We start from the raw sequence: 26,941 nt of genomic DNA on the forward strand, positions 1-26,941 counted from the left end.
AGTGGGCTCCAGGCCATAAAAACAAAACCACAAAAAACGCCCCAAACTAATACAACAGATAAAAGCGCCAACAATCTACGTAAACTAGGTAAAGACATAGAAATAGTTTGGATCCCTGCCCACGTTGGGGTGTTTGGCAACGAACATGTAGACAAAGCAGCCAAATCAGCACTAAAATTAGAAGAAGTAAGCATCCCAAGCATCAACCTACCAAAATAAAAAAAAAGAAGTTAAAAGTATCTGAAAGGAAAATAGCGGCAAAATAACAATCAGAAATATGATTGCAAACTAAAACGCCACTCAAAAAAACATATCCATCATAAAACCAAAAACATTGACAGAGTAATAACCAAACTACAAACAGGCCACACTAAGTTAAGCTCTCACCTACACCTAATTAAAAAAAACACCAAACCGGTAAATACCCCCACTGCAACTTAAAAAGAAACGCCCGAACACGTATTATTCCCGTGTGACATTTACATTTAGAGCGCCCTATTCAATACTTTATGGAACAAATTACCAGCAACACAGACCAAACAACACTCCAATCCTCACTAAATTGCAACAATCACATGACTGTACTGAACCCCCTACATGACTTTAAACCTTTGAAGCACTAAGCATATATCTAATCAAACCAGGCCTACTTGGCCGCATTTAAAAAAAAGGACAAAAAACAAGCTGCCAATAAACCCTAAAATTCCTAACCTATAAAAACACCCCTTTTAGTAAGTAAGTAAGCATGTTCTGATGAGGATATGAATGATGATGATTCTAAACTACTCCATGGTATGTCAGTGCTGAGCTGACCCAGCTGTCTTCTTTCTGCAACCAGGCAGGAGGTGGTGCAAATGACGAGACACCTGTAATTCGTCTCGTCCGTGGTACGATGGACGCTGCTGTCTTGGTTGTTTTACTAAATGTCTCGTCGGCCACTTTTTTAGCGGCCCTCATTTCATGACTCTCCCAGTCCCTCCTTCTCACATTGAAGACCCGGTTGCCATCCTCGTCGACCGAACTCTCTTCTGACGACATGAGCTGCGGTTTTTTCATTACTCGAATGTACTTGGTCCTTGTGTGATGAGGTAGTTCGGATTTTTCAATGCCAGTTACACGGTTTCTGCTTTTCTGAAAGCAAAACCGTTCACTTTATAACACCCACCTTTCTTAAACACGAAATAAAACGAAGAAAAAACAGAAATGTGCCCATTACTTCAGTAGAATACTTTGTCCTGAGCATGTTGTGTTTAGAGTCACTATAAATCGAAATTCTGTAAATGGGAAGAAATATATATCTAAATCTATAAAAAGAAGTCTACAGATAATCTTCAAGTTTCAGTAACATTAACTTACAACTCATAGTACATATTATTTGCAGTTGAACTCCTAAAGTAAAACTCACTGCGTACAAGCAGGAGTTATTTAAGACGTTTTAATGCAGGAATAACAAACATGAAACATTTTATTCTCATTTCAGAGAAGCAATTGCAGCAACTATAGTTATACGCATCGTTACATTCCTAACTATCTATCTGGTACTTGGTGTGAATATTAGTCACTCCCCACAGAGTATGAAACATGAAACATTTCGTAGTATAGATAAATATACTACCAAAAGACATGTTACAACAATGATCTGAAGGTATGATTGGATTTATATACGTTTTAAAATGACACGACATTTCTAACAACATTGGAACATATCGCAAGTAAGGGAGATATGTCAGTTACGATTCCGATATTCTGGTTTTGTTTATCAGAACAATTTAAGAAAAATCTCTGTGGAATGGCTGGGCAGCTGAGTGGTGATCTGCTCGAGGCTAATTTGTGTCGATTTAACATGTTTGACAACGAAAGTCCGGATCGATAGTAATGTAACTCATCAATATAGAATATTTGGTAACGGAAAGAATTGGATAGTACATAGTACATTTAGATAAGAACGTAGTGAAATAAATGGCTACAAATTTGATAGATTTGCTCCTCATAATTTATCTTCTAGTTGTGGTTACTTTTATCAGGGTAATGTTCATTATCTGTTTCAGTACCCATGGTACAGTCCTCTGAGATGCAATAGTAAATTATGTGGAAGGAATTTGTCTGGAGGGAACTTCATATAGGCATTGTCTGTTGGCCTTCTTTATTTGAGATAAACCATTCTTTAAATCATTAAAAACAAATGCTTCCTAATTTATCATATTCTGAGAGTTTCTGTAATTGTATTTGTGGCATATCTACCTCTAACCAATTTTCTATGTGCATATACATGCGGCCGCGGGTGACAGATTTATTAGGGTCATTGGGTGACGCTCAGGGTTTCTATAAAGGTAGAAAGATGGCGTTATGTACCTTTTTATGGCGGAAAGTGTTATTTGTGTAACATTAGTTATTTAGGAAATGATTTCAACTATTTGAATATATTGACAACACATTTACATTGAGGGTGCAATGTAAATTCGTCAAGTAACATTTAAAAGAAACTATTAATTTCTTGCAACGACAATAATAACTACCAAGAAATGGTAAGATTTAAACCTTACCTAACAACGTTTATACAATTCAATATTACTGAGACCGGGCAAAACCCTGCTGTTAAAAGAGAAATTCATACGCATATAATAGCAAGCCAATGATTTTTTAAATTTTGTTGCTAAATCGTATTGCTCAACACAAAATAGTATTGAGGACAACAGGCAACCTTGCCTTACTAGGCTTGGTAATGGAAACATATCCGTCGGATGGGCATTAATGGATACACATGACCTATTATTTCATATATTGACAACTGCTCAAAAATCCGTTTCAGTAATACCTAATTTTAACAACAGAACAGTCACGGTTTACTTTATAAAATGTTTCGAGGCGTGATGTTGACAAACAAAAAGTAGTACGCCTCATAATATCCTTTGATCAATGACCGCTTAAAATGTATGCAGGTTCAGTCGTTTTACTCTTCTGTATATGAATTGATTCAAGCCAGGTAAATAGGAAATTCAATAAGTCAGAGCAAAGTTATACATGGAATATCAAAGATATCCCGAGGTGATTAGCGACACACCTCTTAATAAGTATTATGATGAGTTTATTTCACAGGTTAAAATACTGTGAAAGACTTAAAAAACGATATTATATATATTGACTGGATTCTATTATCTACTAATGTGCAAAACCACAAGCCCTAACCACTGACGTCAGTACCGGCAAAGCACTCGGGAGCATCGCTTGGAATCTTCTTCTTATTATTATTTTCTAAACACGTTGTATGATGATATTGCATTTACATGAATTCATTTGCCAATGTCCTAGTTGACTCTCCGATGCATATGTGCATCAATGGACGCCCAAAATATTATTTCGAAGCTGTTATGCGAATACATGGAAGAATACCGGCAGAGATGTGCCCCATTTTTACTCTTATGTAGAAGACGAGCGAGTGGTAGCTAGACTGGCAAAAAGCTCTTGTAAAATATATACTTTCATATTAAAGGTTAAAAAAAAATCTCTTTCGCGCCTGTGGTTTATTACACCTCCACAAATGTTTTCTGAACAGTGATTGAAATTATAAACAAGTTACACAAGTCGTGTGTGTTGTCCCAGTCATTAGAAGACTGACTAAAATAGCTGAGCTACGCGTGTGTCGACTCTGGCGTTAACTAACAAGACAGAGACTGGGGGATAATAGAAATAGTCTGTCACGTAACACATTGAATATATACAGGTGTCGGGTGATGGTCGTGCCACTGTTCATAACAACATTTTCTCAGCACTAATTACAATGATATAATGACAAAGCAATATATTGACATGTTACAAAGGTGGGCATTATAGACAAGCTAATCAATGCTAGTCAAGTGATCACGGTTTGTTAACTCACGTTGATTGGACAGTCTAGACAACACATGACGGCCTTTCCGTCTTAGAATTGTAGTGTATACTTGTAAAATTACCTGGGGCACTATGTATATATATACACTCATAATATAAACAACAGAAAATTACCCGGGGTGTAAACTATATAAGGGTAAATAGGTAAATATTAAAAGCAGGCAATTTACCAATTTTTATACACCCCGGTTGTCCTAATAAAATTCTCTATTCTAATCTATCCTGCTGTTAATTCTGCAAAAAACATATGTATTCCAAATTCCACCTCTCCCTATAACCTTACTCCACTGGGCACCTTTTAATTATATATTAATAAGGCGCCACTCACCTCATTCTAAATTTCTCTTTTTTTTAACTCGGCGGCCATGGCCAACAGGCCTATATAAAGTCACACCTCAAACACTTCCAACAATTGGCCTTACTTTGCCCAAGTTAAGCTTCACTCAAAATTCATCTTCAATAATCCAAATTTTATATCCTAAGGGGGTATTTAATCCCTCCAGCAACACAAATCTTTCAACTTACCGTCAGTTTCCTTGAATTCTTTCTGGACGCGTCCGTGTGTTCTTTCTCTTTTCCGTTACGTGTTCGGGATAGCTTCTCTTTCTTCGTTAACATGATCCTGGTCATACCATCTGGAACATAATGTTTCTTTCCTTATTTGGATGTGAACTGCAACATACCGGTCTTTTTTCCATATCTTCAAATAGTGTACAGCAAGTCTTTAACCATTAGTTTACCTGTGAATGCTGCATATAATTCTTTCCTGACAGACTAATGGGAATGTTACGCATCATAGATAAGTCATTTCAAAACACTGAAAAAAGGTTTAAATCTTTCCACTAGTAGGCATGTGTACCTTTGCATTGACTTATGGAATTGAAATGTTTTAAAAATGTACATGACGGACACATGCATTTGAAATACACTTAAATGATAAGATACCTTTAAATTCCTGTTTTGTCATGCTTGGAGCTATCACCTTAGAAAAGTCCCAGATGTATTTGACAACTTGTCGATTCTGTGCGGACTCCAACCTGCAACAAATGTTTTACTTTTATTATATGACCAGAAATATACATATGCCAATAACTATTACATATAATCTTCTTTAACGACTTCAGCATGAACTTATTAACTTATTTTGAAGTAACTAAAAGAAGCAAGATTATTAGGTATAATTTCACTGCATAATTAAGACATATTCGTTTAGATTTGAGATATATTGGTGGTACAGTTTTCTGGTACAAAAATAACAAAAAGATATATATTTATGTGACTGTCTCATATAATTTCCCATTACAAAGATTCCTAAGACTTTATTTATGACTATTTTCTACTGAAACGGGATTCATGGAAGAGAAGTAATCGTGGTGGTATTAAGAAAATATTATTTTTGCCAAAATTGCGTAACAGTCTTTTTCGGATGTACCTCCAATTTTATCAGAAAAACTTGAGGCACACAAAATTTTGCGACTCGTTCATTGATTATGGAGGTAAAATGAACACTAAAAATGCGATAAGATTTTAAAACAAGCCTATCTATTCATCTGAATAAAAAGTACTGTAATAAAAGTATAAGTGAAACAAAGATAAATTACATATGACTTTTGATAGTTTTGATTAACTTTTATCAGCGACAAACCTATAGGGGTTTAAAAAGAGATAAATAATTATATAGGTTACATACTCGGTCTCACAGACGCAAAGATACACATATCAACAGAAATAGTGCTTACAATGCCACAGCGTTTTCCTGGTGTAAGTCGACTCCAAACAAATGGTTGTCAAGTATGGTAAAAATGATATTTTCGAATTATTTAAATGATTGTAACAGAATGAACATATCGTCCTTTCCAAAATGATCACTGCACGCTACGATACTTACGTGAACATAGGCTCCATAGTCCACCCTTTCTCAGTTTCAGCATGGTCGATCGCTGCCTTCAATGCTGCCTAAGGAAGAAAATTGATAAAATATAGTTAACAGACAATAGAAAGAATCAATATTGGTGATTTTATCTGTGAGATAAATCTATCGAAACTTGATATTGTCTTATGAGAAACGCATCGATTACTGTAAATCGTGAAATTAATGCGATTGCTGAACCCAAGCTATTTAAAATAGATACACCTGGCCATTTAAAAAAAATTAAAAAATTACAATAAAATACAGTTGCATCCCACATCCACCTCTGTGGACACACCACAACATACCTACCTCACTCAGATACCTCCATGCACAAATTTACGTAACGTTCACACACATACACTCAAGACATAATTACTTTCATACTTGCATACCGGGGTACATACGAAACTCATACGCATTTACCATTCTGGACACAAACACAACGTTCACGCATACAAACACTTTCTCATCCAAACACACTCATCCAACATACAAAAACACTCTATGCTCCATGTCTACAATATACCGTACCACAACAGTAACAGGTCCATGCGTTGGTTTACAACTTGATTGTTTACAACTTGATTGTAAACAAAGTGGTGTTTTATCATTACACTAGTGCAATCTCCCCCATGCCAAATATTATTTTAGATAAAGAAAGTGAATGCTTTCAAGCCGAAAGTATCTGAATTGAACCTTAATCCGCTTATTAGTGCCGAGTACATCGGGAAAACAATCGTTATGGTGTTTTTCTTCCCAATAACAACACATAGTTTATGTTGATTGCCCTCGTTTAACGAGCTGTATAATCTCGGTCGCTAAACACGGTTTTCCACATATCCGCCGTTTTGATGTTTTGCTGGGATCTTACCCTTATGTTTGTACTGACTTTGCTGGATTTGGTCGAAGTTTGTGTTGGTTCCTGGACCCTGTTGTCCAAACGTGTAACTTTTGCAGTTAGGGCGGTAACCTGGAAATACAAATATAGTGAAAATTGACGGTGAAACGTATCATGGTATGCCCTACTAGTTCACTTACTGTTATATCGCATGATCCAACACTGGCTGGATGCAATTTTTAAAATCAATGTTTCCTTGTAATGACACGTAAATATATATTTAACTATAATTTTCCCCTTGAAACACGATAAATCATATCGAGAATGCATTTTAAACTGAATACAGTGTTGACTATCATCACTTACCTGTGTATTCTTTTCAGTAAGTTTGCTCTTGAGGTCTCTAACCTCGCTGTTTAAGTTTCCAATTTCCTTTTTAAGGTCGCCGACTTCGCCTTTCAAATCTGTAATGGCCCTGTGAAGTCGTCCTTCCATGACCCTCATGAGTTGGAGAAATTCCGCATAGGGGATTGACTTTCCTGTAATTAAGAGAAACATTAAATATTTACATAGCACCTGGATGACCGTTTTACGTTCTGGGAAAAATTCAAGTGCAACCTTCTCCAAAATATGCACTCAAATATCAAATTCAAAATATATTCGAGCCAAACAGAACTACCCCTCCTTGATATTCTTATTAAAAAGAGTAAGCTAATTTTGCCATCAACTGCAATCTGAAGTGTTATAAGCACTAGGTTGCAGTCATTTGAAATCCCGCTGGAATATAAGACAAGCCTCAGCGGCAAACATAAAAAGGATAGTTACATTAAATGATCTTGTTGCTGGTCGAATGTAATTGGTGTTGACGAATGAGTGTTTGAATATCATTAGCTAGGGCATTGTAATGTCGATTAAGCAATCCTTATCAATAATGGAGATGTTCCTCCTGTGTCATTCCGCGTATCTTGTGGCAGCTAAAGATGTGCCAAAATCATATAAATGTATGATTATTCATACAATGCGAAAAATCATTTCATACGTTGTGTGACATACCTTGTCTCATACGAGGAGTCTCAGCTTGAATTGCAGCTTGTTTCTCTGAAACATTAATTTGTTTATCAGATGCCGTATGAGTGCTATTTTCTAAGCAAATTGCAGACACATCGATGCACTACATACCATTGATCGCCGATGGATACGGATTTCATTTATCTTTATGAATATCCATTTAGATGTTGAAAATAACTGCGTGTCTAAGCATACCTACGATAATCTCTGATTGAAATGAAAGCAAATTACATGTTAAACTACACGAATGTGACAAGAAAATTCATGAACCTGCTCATAGAATTGTGTTTGATGAAAATACATACTACAGCTTGAGGCTCTTCTCAGTAAGTCCTGACCGTCATCTTCTCCATCTGCATAGAAAAGTACAATTTAAGAAATGGGCTTGGGTTGATGAAAATATATGAATCAGTTATCTTGAACGTGCTTTATTGCTCGAACATAATAGTTTTTAAAACTGCATACATTTGCAAAGTTTATATACATTTTGCCATGCACAATAATTTACAGTTCATGTTTTTCTTTGATGATTGAGCCCTGGACATTTAAAAAGGTAAAGAAATTCATCTGCGACTGCAGGCGAGTCACAAACGTTATACTTTTTTTGCTTCACGTGGACTGCTAAAGCTAACGGTCAGTCCTACTTGTCGTAATTACAGACAGATATTTTATTACAGTCTCACCTCATATTTACAATATAAAATCTATTTAAAACAATTATGTATGAACAACCCATTACAGGTTATGAGAGACACTTTCTGCAATCACAGACACATTTCAACAGTTCAACCTGGCCACTAATTAGGAACCATTATTGTAAAGTTCGGTAAGAAATACCTGAAAAGTCGTAAACTCTTGTCATAGGTGTAGATGAGGCAACTGGACCGCTTCCTAATCTATTCTTTTTTCCATTTTCTTCCCTTTGTCTCAAGATTTTGTTCTTGCGCTTGACTGGACTCTACGATGAGACCAAATACAAAATTAAAATGTTTCCACAATATGGTTATGCGGTAAAACTTGAATTCGTCAAACACTTGTTTTCGACACTAGCAGCAGATGATGTAAACGGGTGATATAAGTGTTAACACATTTAGTAAAACAATCCCTGACAATATGAATATTACATATATAACTGACAGATGTATAACAGATAGTGCACAATGTTCAAGTTTATAATATATTACAACACCGATTTCATTAACATTACTGAAATCAGACCACTTTGACAATGAAATCGTTAATTGATTCAAGAAAGGTATAGACTGGCAGAAACTGAAGCAAAGCGATAGTGGCATGTAGAGCTATGTCTCGTCAGGCCAATGAGGCCGCGTGATCTAAGGAGCGTGAACAACGTGGATGCCGCGTTTCGGCCGTACCGAACAGTCAAGCTGCGATCTCGGAGCTGCTCGTCCGATTGAAACCAATTGCAAGCGGAGACAAAATTATCTCCCTTACCCAAACATGATCGTTGCTCAAATCTATCTTGAGTAAATCATGAAATTAATGCGAGCATGACATGTATGCGAAAAATGCGACCGTCATTCCCTCTGATTATTTTTTTATGTTTCATTTCATCATGATAAAACAGTTAGTCACTTATAAGGTTACCAGGTTGAACATAAAAACGATCGTTAACAAAAACGACCAAATTTATTCTCTCATCACTCAGCCTAACAGGGATATAGCTGCACATAAAACATTCAAGTGCGCTAAAGTATTACACATGGTGGGTGGAGGACCAGGGGCACTTTGAGTTTGACAGGTGCCATCAACTGGTCAAGTAACATCACGGTTTGTATATTCACGTTGATTGGACAGTCTAGGCTGGCGCCAACTAATCATGACGGCGTCTTCAGAACAGAACAGGACTTTATTTATTTAGTCTTCAGATCACTTGTTGTTACTTGAATAAAACTGATATGCATACAGATTTTATTGTTTATGATTTTTTTCCCATGACTTTTTTTCCTAACCTACTCTATGATTTTTTTCAATATTTTTGTCTCGTTCACCTTGGCGATATTCCTTTTGGGTCAACACTATGATGATACAATTCAGTTCATACAGACACACATTCAGTCTACTAATAAAACATTCATGTTACTCTATTACAAGAGGTCAGCGTATAGTTTCCTGGGACATGAAGAAACCGAAATAAATGATACAACATTACTTAACTGTCTCACCGTATTTCCTTTTTACAAAATGTTATTCATTTACATTAGAATATAGTTACTGCGTACATTATTGTAAGAGGAAAGATGTTAGACTTAGTATAGATATTTAGTTTTCGGTTCACCTTTTCCCTATTCTGTATCGTTATATTATTTCCGAATGAAATATTGTTTAAATCAAAAATTGTTAACTTCCCCGGATAATCAGTGAATAATCTATTCACTATTTCAATTAATACCTGGTAATTGGTGGCAAATTCCGACGATGTGTCACTCTTGTCCTCCTCGTCGATCTGGTATTCGGATCCTTAAATTGAACATGATAAATATGTTGTAAGTATATAATGCATTGCTTACCTTGAATCTAAAATGCGAATCAGTATTTTGCGATTGACTAGCATGTGTTTCAAACAATATGTAAGTGAAATGGGATTGCTTGGTTTTAGCGTGTTTGTAGGGATATGGTCACACATCTGAATACTTAGTTTGGTAGTTTGGGTAAGAAGCATAGTTAAGCCTTTGTCCTATCGAATGATGATAACTGTTCGGTTTTCTTATAACATAAAACGCAGGTAGAATAATTACAATTGAAGAGATACTGATTATAAATTCAGAGGAAAACATGTAGTTTGCATGGTGGAACTAGATTTAGTCAGAACAATCTACTCAAAATGCCAGCCAAATAGAGGAATGATGTTAATAAACTCTATTTCAAGAGCCTGAATTCATATTAATATAAATAATTCATATATCAATTATTTGTCTTAAGTTATAAAGAAAATATCCAAATGACAAATAACCCAAAATATTGTAGTAGGTGACTGTAGTAATTAATAATTACGTTTACGATTTGAGAGAAATAAACATACACGCCGTGGTTCCCGTGCACAAATGCCGATGTCATAGAGAATTGGCTAAGTTTCATTGCAAATAAATCGCACACGTATCACTACCCATCATAGAAAATAACAAACTCATGCGGCAGTAACGCGTGTTACCTATGCATATTGTCAAATCAGTGTGAAAGCGGCAGACAGTCAAATTAAGCGGCGCCATACTGTCTATGGTTATTCTCAATGTTTATCAATAAACATGTGGTAATGTCCTCTTTAAATTGGCGTTGAGTCATCGTTAGTCAAGCCTTGACAAGACATTTACAGTGATAACAGGTGTCAATCATTCCGCTAGACATTCCAAGGCGGCAATTATCTTTGATCTTGAACTAGGGCCCGGTATGTGCGACATGTTATTGACAATCTATACTTTTTTGTGGTTTCTGCCAAACCGTCATTGGGCATATACTATTCCAAATTAAAAAGGCTGTTTTTGATATTTTTACCAACGTTTTATAGTGCCATTTGTCAAACATGTGAACTGAGAACTGAGCCGCGCAAACAATCTCATCAAGTGTATAATATGTCCATGTTAAAAAGGGGATTCAAACTGTAGTTACAAATTGTTTAAACGAAATAACACATATGCAGCTTCTTAATAAAAGATAGTTAGAGTTTCCGTGGCACTGCATGTTTGCAGAATAAATTACTTTTCATAGGCGATACAAAATCAAAATCTTCAGTTTTATTGTGACACTGCTTGTAGATATCACAAATAATCTTTGTTTATCAACATTGTTGTATTGGAGGTTGTTTAATAGTCGTATACCCGGGTGTCGCATTGTGCAGTTTTAGCAATGTACGGGGATCAAAAATCTAATAGATAACAACTAACGTTATACTATGTACATGCATACGGTAAAGCGATACGTTATTTTAGAACATATTTTAGAAATAATTGTCTTCTGTGTCAAAGGTTCTCACTATAACACTGCAGTTCACAACGAAGTGTGCTTTCTGCGACAGAGATAATAAAAGATGGTAGATGTAAATTGTTAGGTCCGTTCACAACTCTATATCGAACGTCTTATGTTAATAGAGTAGTCATTACATTTCTATATTCATGTATATGGCACTAAACGATTCCTTTACAATGTATGTATATTTGTCAGATATGAGCAATATCTCAGAAAGGGAAAACATTTCATGATCTTATGTGTGATGTTTTGCATAATATAATAATATCGAACGATAATGTATCTCCTCTATATGGTGATTTACACAGAAATAAACCGATGTCTTTACATAAATAAATATGTAGATATTTGGTCTTACCTGAGCTTTCTCCTGACTCTGACCAAATTCCATGCAGTGATGCCTCTTCCATTGCAAAAAGTCGATCCAAGATAATGAACAGCCTTTTTTCAACGCGTTTCAAACGTAACTGGCCATCAGACGTCTAAGTATATATGCATTTTGGATTTTTTAAACGGAAGTGAGAATTTGTATAATGTGGACGTCTCTGCCCAATACTAAAATGTTTTCACAATTCAGTTGAACGTTGAGTCGCAACGCACAGTTCATAAACGGCACCTTTCTTCTCACGATAAGATAATCTTATTGAAGGATTAACATATTGGCGCACATGTTTGGATCAGTGATTGTGATTTAAACAAAGCAGATTCTTCTAAAAACATCATGGTTTGCCTAGGTCACAGCCAGCAAAAGCGTTTACAAAATATAATATATTAGTTCAAATATTACTTATGAGGCCCTCTATTGTAGAAACGATCTTTGTTCTACGACAATCGTCAGTCGGTATGGGAAAACAAAATATTTGTTTATTTATTCAAATTTCATAGGCAATGTCATATGATTATAGACAAGGAAGATAAGAAAATAAATATAAAGAGTAGCCACTTTACATTTCAGTTAAATTTGCTCATGATTTGGTCTTTTCGTGGTAAATAGTGCCAAAATATAATATGCAGCTACCAGTAATTGTATCTACAATGATATAACTCAATCTGTTTTTCTCATCATTATTGCAGTGAATTGTCGTATGAAAGGCGTATGGCCTTTCTGAATAAAAACTGTTAAATTTAAACCAGACAAAACAGGTGAAAACTAGAATCTTTGAAAAGAGAAACAAGGGTAGTATTTTGATAGGGGTTTCACTGAAAAAATTAAGTTCACAGCGAAGCATTCTTGCTTAGTCTGTTCCTACAAATAGAACAGAAGGCTATAAGGACCAACCGTATTCCGTTATATATGTTGCTTCTGTTTCATCGTTTCATACATTGTCCTTTCATCATGCCGGGTTACTATCTTTAGATACAAAAAAATCACCCCAAAAAGCTATTTTTATTCATTAAAAACAACAACAAGGAAAAGATTTATTAAAGGTAACAGTAAGTGTTATCTGAAATATTTATATTCTATTATCCCCTTTATTTGGAGTGGGAGTGTCACATCATCATTCAACATCGGCTTCACAAATGGGATACGGGTACAAACACAAAACAAGATATGGTAAATAATCTAACTGAATATTATGTAAAAACTAGAGGTGAGTTTTAAGATAATAAGTTAAGGATTACTTCAGATACTAAAATGAGTTGTTTCTTTCGTTTATTTAACGTCTGCTTCACAGAAAGTGAATTTTATTTAAAAAAGGTAAGTAAAAACTAAATGAATAAAATATAATGTTGTTTGTATAAAAGCACTGAAAGATGGCGTCAGTTTGGAATGAAGACTATTGCACACCATGGAATTAACTTCTCGCGCGTAACATATCACGTGACTGCTCGCTATGTCACGTGGTAGGTCATTGGTGCTATATGACACGTTCTCCTCAGCGGCAGAGTATACCCTGATTGGTATGCTTCAACAATCATCACATTCCTGTGTTTGCCCAGCTGCCTGCTCAAGTTGCCATTCATCGTAGATTAAGAAACTGGTCAAGTTTCTGGAGAGGGCCGGATTAACAACTGAATAAGTAAGTAATCATTTTACTTCTCCCATGTAGATGTTATGTTGCGTAGAAGATATTGATTAATGAAAGCTGAAAACAATGTCTTGTTTGACGATATGATGTAGATTAGATGGCAATGCGTTACATGTAAACAGCTTTTCTTTGCGATTTTTCAAACAGATTTAGAAGTTGCTTTCATACCATACGAAACTACTGTCTAAGTTGTCGAAAGTGAATGTGAGTCGAGAGTATGTTAATTTCTGAAATGTCTCAGTACAACTCCGGCTATACCACTCCCAGATAAAATATTTAATTAGTTTAGTGTCCTTGATACCATTTCACGACTGCGAGGTAGGTTTTTCATAACGAGAATACGACATTGGGTATGTCCGTAGTTGACGAGAACGTCTTTTGAACTATGATATATTAAAAATATCATAGTCGTACATAGACGGCACAATTTCACCAATAGCGAGAACCAATAAAGACTTATGCGTAAAATGTTATGATAAGATACACGTGAGGGTAATCGGAATTCAAAAGATGAATATGTTGACAATCTTCAGATAACCGTCACTTTAGAAAGTGTGAAATTCAAATATCATTCTTCCATAATGAAAGCTATCACTCTAGAAAGAGATAAAACTGCCAACCATTAATTGCCGACCTGAGCATTATGCCAAATCTTTTCTTCTTGATACAGGGAAATTATAAAACTGTAACTAGTTCGCAACCAGTTATTGTAGATCTTAACTTTACTGTAATTTCCATGCACTAAAACAGAATTGGATCCGTTGTGTTCATCAAGCATTCAGATATAAATCTTATACATGACCAGTTACATAACTAAACCCGAGTCTGAGGCGAGCATGCACTAGAGAAATATTGAACTGTAGAATGGGGTATTGATTATATTTCGAAAACTTACCGTTTTAATGTCTGTTAATTCGTTTAGGGTTCTGTTAGATAATAGAGTGACGCCTCTTGACTCGTTTTTAGTTATCTTACTACAAATAAATGTGAACGGTTCATATATGAATACAGTGTCAATATACTTCTTGTTCCAATAAGAGTGATGTTGGAAACACTATATACGACTCACTATGACAAATCCAATGACTATTTATCTATAAGTATTCTGGCAACTTCAACAATAGATCGTGTTATTTTGGAAACAAAACTACTTTGTTTTTAATTGAGAGAATATATAATTATGTGAACATAGTGAGAATTGCGTATGAACTCTTTGCTTTCAACGATGATAATATGAAAGGGATGGGATTTTGTACAAGAACGCCACGAAACAAACGACAGTTGAAAGCAACAAACGCAGCATTAAAAACCTTTCATACTAGATTTATATGTGAAATTAAGCATTATTTCGCGGTCCATAACCAATTTAATTGCATTTCACACCGAAATATTAATTATTCATTATTTGTTAAGTCCACTTAGATTTGATGGTATAAATGTTCGAAGTATTTTACCGACTGATGTTATATTGATACTTTCGTACGAGACAACTTACACTCCTTTGATACCTCTGATTCAGTTTGACTGACCACATCAGAATCCAGAACAGGCTAACATCATAGTAGAACCAATATGATTAACCTAAAAGTGTATGGATTCACGTTTTTATTGTTATCGTATAAGGACGTGACGAAGCTATGGCTTGAGCATTACATCAATTTTTATTTAATGAATTATTGCTTTTTGAAAGGCTGTATAAGTTTATCATTATATAACTGGCACAGAAACTCGATCTCTGTAAACACTATCACCATGAATACGTATTTGGTCGCAAGTGTTTATTGTATGGAATGACATTAAGATGTGGCATGTGACTTTACTGCATTTAAACCAAACCTTTCGTCCAGTTCTTCGTCAGTAAATTGTACCTGCATATTCTGCTATAGAAATAGTAAACCATAGAAATAGTGCTTACTAGTTTTTAACATGTATATTTAAGACAGTGGCATCCTTACACTGCAAACACGAAAACGTCGGTTTTTTCCGTATATGGTCATTGGACGGAAAAACGACGTTATTTGGACGTTTTCAAACCATCGTTTTTCCGTCCAAATAACGTCGTTATTTGACATCGGAATTTACTGGGAGAGAACGATAGCGTTAAGCTCCTCCCTTTCTTGATTGACATTGTCAATCAAGCAACAGCGTCTACCGGTATTTCTACTTCTCAGATTTCATTGGTCAGTCTCCGCGTGTTAGATTACAGGCCCGCGTTTGACGCTGCACTCGAAGCGCTTAGCGGAAGTACTGAAATCAATCGTTCTGCGCATGCGGATTACTTAATGCCTTGACCAAATTTTCCGTTCTGTGCATGCGCGACTTCGCGTATTGTTTCCTAGATTTAATGTCACCACTATTTGACAATGGTTCATAAACTCAGTCACGTGAAGGTTCGGAATCGTAACGAGTAACTCCATTTAAATTAAAGAGGAGCCCCAGTGATATGGGAGATTCCAAGATGAAACTATTCTATGGCTATCTAGGCTGCCGCCCAAACCGATCTAAACGGGACCCGATAGCTTATTGTATGCTATATAGTCATATGGAAGTGGACAAGAACTATACATTTTATTCCGGCCGATTGTTCTTGCATTTACTTATAAGTCAGGAAAATGGACTTAAAAGGGGAGTTGTTGAATGTAATTATTTTAATTATTAAATGTTGCCTATACACTAATCTGGACGAACTTCTCATTGTTCTGTTTATGTCATCCTATATACTATTAGTATGTTACCGTTCTAAAGTCAACCTCTCACATAACATTATATTGTTCACAGTATCAAAGTTTAATCAACAATATCAAGAGCAGCGATTTAAACCACTGAAACACCCAAACACAAGGCTGTTATCAAGCGCTAGTGCAGACGTGATGCATCAGAAAAACTGTATCGTAATGTCTTCAGAAATTCAATTATACTACGAGATAGTACGGCTAACGCTGACTCACCGTCGGAACAAAGACAATATCGCTAATACAGATACATATATAACGTATTTGAATGTTAATACTAAAGAAAACCAATCATTATTTTTGCAGTGACGATATAACACGTATACACGTTTATTGTTAACTTTCATCAGTTTTGCTCTTCATTTTAATAACTTTGTTTTCACATATATATGTAGCAATACCCGACAAGCATGTCATACATAATTATGGGGCAGTTTTCAATCTTGTACTGACTTACTCTGGTGTTAATGAGCGCAGTTTATTGGCTTGTGTGTAAAACCCCGTTTTTCTGGTAATCCTATTATTACTTAGTTTATTTCTATCTAATGACACCCTGTTCTCTGGATCATGGCTCCGTGACTATCCATAACAATTAAGATGAACATTCAGTTCAAGTAAATGAATGAGTTTGTTTTGACGCTACAGTCAGTCAAAAAACCAATGCTGTGAGGTTTGATAACACTTCTACCAGGTCGAACATCGTGGATCCTCATTTTCGGCCTAAAGAGAATCATAGTTCATATGCTAATCCATCTGCGAATACCCCCCCACTCAAGATGACCTTACTTGTTGCTAAATCTATCATCTATCCCCCCAATATCACCCCCCACGCCCCCGCCCCCACCCCCCACACGCACGCACGCACGTCCACACGCACTCACACACGCACGCACGCACGCACGCACACACACACACACACACACACACAAACAACTGACCTAAATAACCTGGATAGGAAATACTGCTGATAGCCTCTGGTCAACTCAGCCGCGCCACCGCAGAATGTTCGTCCAACTCTGCAGGGGGCATTCTCAGTGGCTTCAAACGCGCTGAAATGTTTTCGCCTTGCATCCAAGATGGTGGACAAGTGAAATCGTATGAAATTTGGCTATTTTAGGTCCTATCTCTTTTTTGATTACACAATAAAGTCAATTCATAGTTACACGGTTGTGAAGAAGCTTACAACTTTATAAGACTTATTCATCTCATTCCAAAAAAGCTACTCGCGCTCACATAAAGTTGTAGTTATTATGTCACTGTTTTATTTCTTTAAAAATATATTACATGTTCAACAATATCAATTAAGATGAACATTCAATTTCCGATATAAGTAAATGGAAAGTGTGTTTTACGCCACAATCAGTCAAAGACCAACGTTGTCCGGTCTGATGACACAAAATCTACCAGGTAGCACATTGAGTACAACCTATCCCCATTGAAGTCTCCACTGTGGGTATTCCTGAGGACGAAAAGGCCCCATGTACCTAGGAATTTCATCAATACATTCATGCGCGGCATTCTCTGCCTAAAGAAGATCATATTGTTAACATGCTAATCCAACTCGAACTACCATCCCGCTCAAGATAAATGTTTTATGTAACATCCAACAGGCCCACATTTACGCACGCACGCACGCACGCACGCACGCACACACACATATTTGGATTTACCAATCCCTGAATTGAGAAGACGTGCGTTACGAAGCTCCTCCAAGTCATCATCAATATCCGTATATGTCTGTGATATCATTACCCTTCCAAAGCCGAATATACATTTATTGTGTTTTCTTGACAACAAATGTTATAATTGGGATAACACTTTCTGAGTAAAGTACAGATTCTCGTACTTTCTTGGGTTGAGTCCCGTCCGGGATTTGAACCCACACTGTGAGTGAGGCACCCAATCGCCAGAACACAAAGTTGGCGATCTAACCCAGCCACCGAACCAAAAATGTTAGTCCAGATGACGTATACTTTGTGTACTCCTCTGACAAGAGAAAAATGGCACGGCTTCTATGACCGAAAGCTTTGAACCAAAATGCCTTTAAGAAAGTGATCAACAGTAACACACATTATATTTGGATACCACCTTCTCAGTAAACTACATATTTTTAGGGTGGAGATAATAGACGTTGATGGTTGATTATCAATGGACTAATTAAAGCCAAAACTTAACTTATGAATGATTGGTAATGGGAAATGGACAATGGGCAAACGGGAGGCGGGGTAATCAGCGCCATGCCAGTTATCTGTTGGCTTCCCTTGTTGCGTTCCCTTCTTTGCTATCGTTTTACTTTTGTTGTTCTTACAGGTACAAATATATGTTCTCTGCCTCATAGCATTTAATAATATGCACCTGATGAAGGAGAATGTATATATTCCGAAACGCAGTGTTCCTCCGTTGACATCCATAAATATATTTCCTTGTGTGTATCAGTTCTTAATGCCCTTAAAAGACTCAATCTAGCTTTGTTTTTAAATGTGGTGATATGTGCGTTCAATATAATATGGTCATGCCTATATACATTTGGGTCTTTGTCTACATAAGCATTTAGACATACAATTTAGAGCTAAGGACATTGCAAATTCTGCAGTCATGAAGTACACGTCATAGCAAGCTGGGATCTTTATTCATACTTTAGATATTCGTAATGGAGATCTGTAACTGAAGTTTACCGTAATCTTCCGCAACTCTCACCTCCTGACCAGTTGAACGTCTTAGTGCATTCAGATGCCATTGTAAAATTCCAGGCTGCCCCTCTTTCTGTGATGTTTTGACGGATGAAATCTATTGCGTTATAATCTCTGTTTGCTGATATATAATATGTACATGTTGTAAAATATTTACGATATTTTAAACGTGTAATTCGATGCATATGCAATGCAATGTGAACATAAGTGCAGATGCACGAAGGCGGTTATAGTCATAGTTATACTGCGATGGATGTAGGGGAATGGTAGAGGGGTGTATGTATGTATGAAAGCACGAATACCGATACATGAGGGCGGATATAGTTATAGTTCGATGGATGTTGGGGAATGGTGGGAGGATGGATTATGTATGAAAGCATGCGCATGGATCCATGTTGGCTGACGTAGACATAATGGTGGGGAAAGAAGAATGTGATGTGGGTGGGGGTGTGTGCGAGTGTGCGTGCGTGCATGCGTGCATGCGTTGTGATACGAGGGTTGGCGAACATGTTGTCAGATGATTGTGTGAGTAAGTTAAGTGATTGAGGATGTGGCAGGTATGAGTATTGATACATGCAGACTTGGGGTTGTGGGACTGGGTGTGCCTGTACTGAGGTATTTCGTTTCACTCACTTATAGTGTTTTCTTTCACTCAAATACTGTTTTACGCATTTTAATGACTGAAACTGTAGTGACTCAAAGGTCATACTGGCCGGGCATTCAACATATCTACCCCAACTACATACGTAGCCATTTTTATGGTGTACAATTCTTCTTCTACCTCACACACACACACACACACACACACACACACACACACACACACACACACACACACACACACACACACACACACACACACACACACACACACATACACACACACACACAAAATACTAAAAGTATATTTAACAAAACGGATATTCCGTCACTTTAGAAATAGTTATCAATAAACATTTATCTGTTCATTGACCTCTTTATGCTGTAGGCATATAGGTACTTCCCACATGAACGGATGATGTGTATGTTTATTAATGTAACAGGTTTAGATGTATTGTCTATCTTATGTACAAACTACTAATTTGTTACTATCTTTTTCAGGAATCATGGCCTCCTTTATGAAGAGAAAACGCTGTGAAGACTGTGGAAACTCTTTTTCCTCTTCTTCTAATTACAAGCGACACAAAGGCACTTGTCCGAGTACAGAACCTGAACCTGCATCTCAAGACAGCTCTGACGATGATGAAGAGGTATACTTTGATGAAGATGAGATTGACGATCTGCTTCAGAGTTTTCAACCGAGAAAACCTCAGCAAGCTGAATCCTCTCAACCTGCCTCACCGGAAGTGAAACCATTTTTTAAGGCACTCATCTTATGGACATGTTTCTTCCTCTGCATTTGGCAGTCTGTATTTTATATTTCCTCAAATGCCATCGCATTCCTTCTGAAATACCTTCATGCCCTTCTCGCCGTTGCCGCTCAGCATTACAAGTTCCTTGCTGTTGTAGTACCGATGTTCCCAAGTACTATTTTCCTGCTCAAGAAATTACTCAGAATTGACGACAATAACTTTTTCCACTATGTTGTATGCCCAGCATGCTGTAGCATATATAGATATTCTGACTGTATTTCTGTTTTCGAAGGAGAAGAAGTCAGTATGACTTGTTCAAACGTCTCCCAACCTAATCACCCAATGAGACATTATCGCCAGCCTTGTGGTGCACAACTGTTACAAAGTATGACCCTTTCCTCTGGCAAGAAGAAGCTTGTACCACATAAGAACTATTATTTTAAATCTCTGAAAGATTCACTTTTTAACTTTTTGTCAAGACCAGGTTTTGAGGAGAAATGTGAACAATGGCGTGACAGGGTCGTTAGTGATGGTACTTTGCATGACGTGTATGATGGTCGTATCTGGAAGAGCTTCAGTGGGACATATTTGAAGAAGAAGAGAAACTATGGCCTTATGCTTAATTTAGACTGGTTTCAGCCATTCAAACACGTCAAATACTCTGTAGGTGTAATGTATTTAGTCATCCTCAATCTACCTCGAGAAGAACGTTACAAACGTGAGAATGTTATCATTGTTGGTATTATACCGCACATGAAGAAAGAACCCCCTACAAACAGTTTTGTACAACCTTTAGTTGATGAGCTTCTTGAAGCATGGACAGTAGGTTTTTCATTCAACTCTAAGATATTTCGCTTGGCCTTAATGTGCATTGGATGTGATATCCCTGCTTGCCGAAAGTTATGTGGCTTTCTGGGACATGCAGCCGTCAAAGGGTGTTCTCGGTGCAAGAAGTCTTTTCCTGGTGAATTCGGCAAAAGAGACTACAGTGGTTTTGACAGAACTCAGTGGATACCTCGCACCCATGAAAAGCATATACGAGAAATTAGACACATCACAAGTGCCAGAACCAAGACAGATAGAGAAGCACTTGCGAGTTCGTATGGAACAAGATACTCCGTCTTGTCTGAGCTGCCATACCTTGATCTGATCAAAATGTCTGTTGTGGACCCTATGCACAATTTGTTTCTGGGGACATCAAAACATATGTTGCATGTATGGAGAGACACTGGTGTACTAACTGACAAGAACTTAGACACTATCCAAGCAAAGGTGGATGCAGTTAACTGTCCAAGTGACATTGGTCGCATCCCACATAAGATTTCCTCCGGTTTTGCAGGGTTTAGTGCAGACCAGTTTAAAAACTGGACGTTACTGTTTTCTGTGTATGCACTGAAGGATGTTATTTCTGATGATCATTTAGAATGTTGGCGAAATTTTGTATTGGCCTGTAGATATTTGTGTTGCCGAGTATTAACTGAAAATGACATAAAAATGGCAGATTTATTACTGATGCGCTTCTGTGAGAATTTTGAGCGATTATATGGCCGTGACAGAGTTACCCCTAACATGCACTTGCATGGTCATCTGATTGAGTGTGTTCAGGACTTTGGACCCATTTACTCGTTTTGGCTGTTCAGTTTTGAACGGTTTAATGGTATGCTGGGCGACTACACAACTAACAAGAAAAGCGTAGAACTGCAGCTGATGAGACGTTTCGTAAGCCATTCTCATCTCCTTGGATTGGTCTTAGATGACGAGTTTCACTTTGGAGACACCCTTGAGCCGATCATCGCCACTGTTACAGCTAACATTAAAGTGGGTACTCTTGGCAAGATTAATTCAAGTGAATGCTTGCAGCTCCGACAGATGTCATCCCGACTTCATCACATTGAAAACCTTCAGTGGACTGACATTGACAGGTTCATTTTTTCAAAATATAAAGTCCGTGGCCTCACTGAAAATGATGAACACTCCCTTCAAGAAATGTACAGAGCCCTCTATGGCGAAACAGTCGAGACTTTGCCGGCCGTTAGGGAAATAAAAACTCTATACCTTGGATCAGAAGTCTTTGGATCTGCCAAGTCTCAAAGTGTGAGATCTTCTTACATCACTGCCTACTGGACAGACGGGGACGGGAAAATTGGTTGGGGGGTTTCTCCGAGACCTGGAAAGGTATTGAGATACCTTCAGCACTCAGCAAGAGTTGACGGCATAGAGAAGAGACACATCCTTGCAGAAGTTCAATGGTATCGGGAACTTGAAGATAAACTAAAAAACCATTGTGGCCGACCAGTGGAAGCCTGGCACTCTTCCATGTATGTTGACTCTGGTCCATCTTCGTTTATGCCCATTCAACGAATTAAGGGTAAATTCGTCAAAATTGAGGGACAAATAGGTACCAGGACAGTTACATTTGTGTCACCAAGGGACAGATTTGTGTGTGTGTAATTTATTGGTTTATTGTTGTTGTAAAGTTTTGCTTTAAATAGAAATTTTAATTGTACATTCTATATTTTAGTTCTTGTATGTGTATTATTGTAGATATAATTGTATACATGTATGATCATTACCCAGTGATGTGCCCAAGTGTTATTTATTGTACATATACCTTGAACTATGACATGATATCCTGAATATAAATTCACGTTCATCCTGTGTTTTGTATTTTTGTTATTTCTGCATGGCTTGGTGAAATGTAAGATTTGGAATGAACACCTCGACAGCAGTTTAGTTATAATGCTATCAATTTATGGATTAGTTCTGAGAAACAGAGAGGGAAACAGCCATATTTAACAGGGTACCAATCCGGTGTTCAATCGCATCGCCATGTCTGATAAAGGTATATTCGATTTGTAAAATAGCACTAGTAAAACCACGATGCCTCTCTTGTGGTGGTGTACATCCTGTGATAAATTTCAAATCATTTATGGTGCTAAGTTCATATTACAAAATATTTGAACAAAGCGCAACAACAAACTGAGAACCAGAAGAAGCACCAGTAGAAACATAATTCTTAATTTATTGAGGCTTACATCTTTTATGTGAGCTTGTTAAACAACCAAGAGAAATTCACTGTACTACGCTATATACAAATTAAATAAAAAATCTACCCTCAGTGACCTTTATTTTGCATCTTTGAAATAAAATCATGATGTGTTGCGATATCTAAATATTGCCAAAATATATGATGGCCATAAGTATGATACACTTATGTAACGTATTACAGATGAAATGTTTTCATCGACAAATGAGCTTGGTGACATAAAATCAAATATGTAGACATATAAGTCCACCATGTTCCGTTATACAAGCCTACGAACTGAAAGAAGCGGCAATAAAACCATGATGTGTTGCCAACACATCCTAACATTTGAAAAGTATCTAATGGGGTATTTTATGAAAGCATTCGTTTGAAGCTTTAAGCCAAAGATGCACTTGAAAGAGTGAATTACCGACGTAATAATAATCTCAAGTGCACACAAGTTGAAGAAGCGGCAGTAAATTCTTGATGTGTTGCACCGTCAAATACATTTATAAACAGTATTATGTATTCAACTAAAGCGTTGGGATAGAATATTGCAGCAAATCCACTTTGGAAACGATCTGAACAGCTTAACCAGCAGACAGAAGAAGCAGACATAAAATCACCTATGTATTCAAACATTTCCAAACAAATCCAAACAAATCCAAACATTTCCAAACATTTCCAAACATTTCCAAGCTTGGAAATATGACCTTTCCAAATTTTGGAATGGTCATATTTCCAATTGGAATGACGGTATTTCCAAGTTTTGGAAATGTTGGAATGGATGATATTTTGTCCAGTGTACGGCATTAAACAACAAACAAACAAACTGTACATGTCAGGGGTATCTCATCATGTAGATGAACTGACCATGTCTCCCTGGTTATGCTGAATGACGAGTTCATCCTGCATAATTAGATGTGTTTGAACGCAATTAATACATTTTTGAAAAAAATGTCACGGTCATTCGTTCACCCCAAACAATCCTAAACCTGGCAAAGTACTTACTTTCAGCAACAACAAGACTTCTATGATCAAAGTTATTGTCGCCATCAGCACACCCCCATTGTCCTGCATGTCTCTGTTGTACGCGAAGAATCTTTAGTTGAGTGCAAGTTGAGTTTATAATATCTGCCTGGAATCCGCTGACAGGTGTGCAGCCCGTTTGTGAACACTGTGGACTGTTCCCACTTGGAGCCTTGTAAATGATTGTAGAGAAGGCTTGAGATGTAGAGCAGGTCAGACTAGTAGGCTCATTTAGGTAGGATTCGTCGGGGACCTGGATCTGAGCCGTACCTGTGAGAAGAATCAGGAATATAACAACATTAACACGGAGAGCTGGTCACTTGAATGCCCTATGTGATGTGATGTATAATCAGTGTGAGTGAGTAAAAGTTTAACGTCACCTATGTATAATGAGTGACAGTGAGTTAACATTTGACGTCACTTATGTATAATGAGTGTGATTGAAGTTTAACGTTACTATGTATAACCAGTGTGAGTTAGTTAAAGTGTAACTTCACTTATGTATAATCAGTGTGAGTTAGTGGACGTTTAACGCCACTTATTTGTTGTGAATGTGAGTAAGTTAAAGTTCACCGTCACTTATGCATAATGAGTGTGAGTGAGTGAAAGTTTACCGTCAGTTATGTATAACAAGTGTGAGTGACTTAAATATTTACGTCACTAATGGATAATGAAGACAAATGTTCATTCAAATATTTTGAACCGTCATGTTAATGTATTGCCTGTATATATGTATTGATTTCATAGCATCTGATTGACTAACCAAGAAATTTCGTTTGCCTTCGCGTTTCTATAAACCTAAAATGATAGGCCCCATTCGCTAGCGGACTAATGATTGGCTGATAATCGAGTGTGGCTACAGTTTGTGTGTGTTTCAATGACTTTAGCAATCTGTGAAGTAAGAGTTGTTGAATTGTTCTTAAAAATTGACTTAAATATATTGTTTCGATTCCATAGTTATATACGTACAGAAGGATGTACACACGTTGCATTTTCCGCTACCTCCATAATCTGCTCAAGTCTTAAATACCTTCCCAATTCTCTCTCCTCGAAACATGATAAATAAATAATTTGTCTGCAGGTTTTATCAAGAAGGAAATGCTGGAATTCCAAGAAAAAGAAATATCTTGGGCTCCTTTCACAGACCCATAAAGCGTGTTTTGAATCTCTGCGCGATAGAAATATCTTGTCACCAAAACTACAATAATGTTTCATTGAAATATTGATGGTCAAACGTTTAATCGTACATATAATAGGACAGTACTGTACCGAGGCGTGTTTCTGTGGATGTGTCAATTATCTTGAAACAAGAGTCCAGTTTGAAATGCTAGCAACTACGTTATATGACTATTCAAAGACGTCATGTCAAACCAGATAGTGCCGATGAAATCATCAGCAAGTATATGGATTTACTGTCTATAGATATTACATAACCATCACTGTAGTATCAGTTAATCTCCTCCGTTAAATACTTTGCGTTTCATTAAAATTTGAACCAATGGTAATTATTTCCACAGATTCATGCCGAATCGACAAAATAAACAGTTTTAGTAACTCCTATACAGCGAGAGAAACATAAAGATTGCCACGCCAAATGACTTTGTAAAGATGGATTTAATGGACGTGACGGTAGAGTAAATAGTTCCTGCTTAATAATTATTGCTCCTCCACTTAAGACAGACAAGAATCTATGTGGTGTTTGAGTTTTAATAATGCTGCTACACAATATATGCATTGAGAAAACGCTAATTTGACGTTTAATGTGGTCGAACTCTCAGCTTATGCTGCTCTTTGAATTAGTGCCCCGCCTGAACACAAGTGTATAGCAAGTTGGATGGGGTTGGGGTTTAACGCCGCTTTGAACAATATTTCAATTATATCAATTGTGTCAGTCGAATGTGGGAGGAAAGCATAACCGATGCAGTTCTTAATAGCAGTTTACTAATTTAGTAAAATCCACAAGCACGCTTTTAGGAACTCACAAACAGGCAAACACACTCAGGGCGAATCTCGGACTAGAACCCACCATCATATCTGGCACGCCTAGGGGACGCAACTCTAGACAGCGAATTACATTGCGTTAGACGTCTTGGCCACCCGTGGTTGTGAACAAATAGGTATTTTGAGAGCCAGGTAATGTATGGCATCATAATAATATGTCTTATTTACAATAAAAGTCTGAAATTATAGCCCTATAATGTACTAATGCATTCAAAATATTATAATAACAAAAACCTGTCCGTCCTTTGTGAGATGGTTGTTTTGTTGCATTTCCCGTGCAGGCAAAAACAGCGTTCTCATCGTAATCGAAATACGAACAAGGTGACACTAGTCACATGCAGGATAAGGGAACAAGATAAAGCAATGCATGGTGAATGAGTGAGTGAGTGAGT

At 37.0% G+C, this 26,941-nt stretch overlaps 2 protein-coding genes across 2 annotated transcripts; one reads left to right on the forward strand and one right to left on the reverse strand.

Moving 5' to 3' along the window:
- Positions 1–221: 221 nt before the first annotated feature.
- On the reverse strand, positions 222–12,100 carry LOC124150315. Its single transcript, XM_048386973.1, has 11 exons — positions 12,049–12,100; positions 10,120–10,187; positions 8,544–8,664; positions 8,012–8,059; positions 7,692–7,736; positions 7,005–7,177; positions 6,672–6,770; positions 5,777–5,844; positions 4,834–4,925; positions 4,414–4,523; positions 222–1,131 (listed from the first exon to the last, which is right to left on the reverse strand). Exons 1-11 carry the CDS (start codon positions 12,098–12,100, stop codon positions 778–780), a joined length of 1,230 nt encoding a protein of 409 aa, XP_048242930.1. The 3' UTR covers positions 222–777.
- A 1,480-nt stretch (positions 12,101–13,580) lies between these two features.
- On the forward strand, positions 13,581–23,154 carry LOC125375918. Its single transcript, XM_048386967.1, has 2 exons — positions 13,581–13,711; positions 20,244–23,154. The coding sequence occupies exon 2, from the start codon at positions 20,249–20,251 to the stop codon at positions 22,943–22,945; it is 2,697 nt and encodes an 898-aa protein (XP_048242924.1). The 5' UTR covers positions 13,581–13,711; positions 20,244–20,248; the 3' UTR covers positions 22,946–23,154.
- Positions 23,155–26,941: the final 3,787 nt, after the last annotated feature.

This window comes from Haliotis rufescens, unplaced genomic scaffold (genome assembly GCF_023055435.1).
Source record: "Haliotis rufescens isolate VD_foot unplaced genomic scaffold, xgHalRufe1.0.p SCAF_63, whole genome shotgun sequence".
NCBI lineage: Eukaryota > Metazoa > Mollusca > Gastropoda > Lepetellida > Haliotidae > Haliotis > Haliotis rufescens.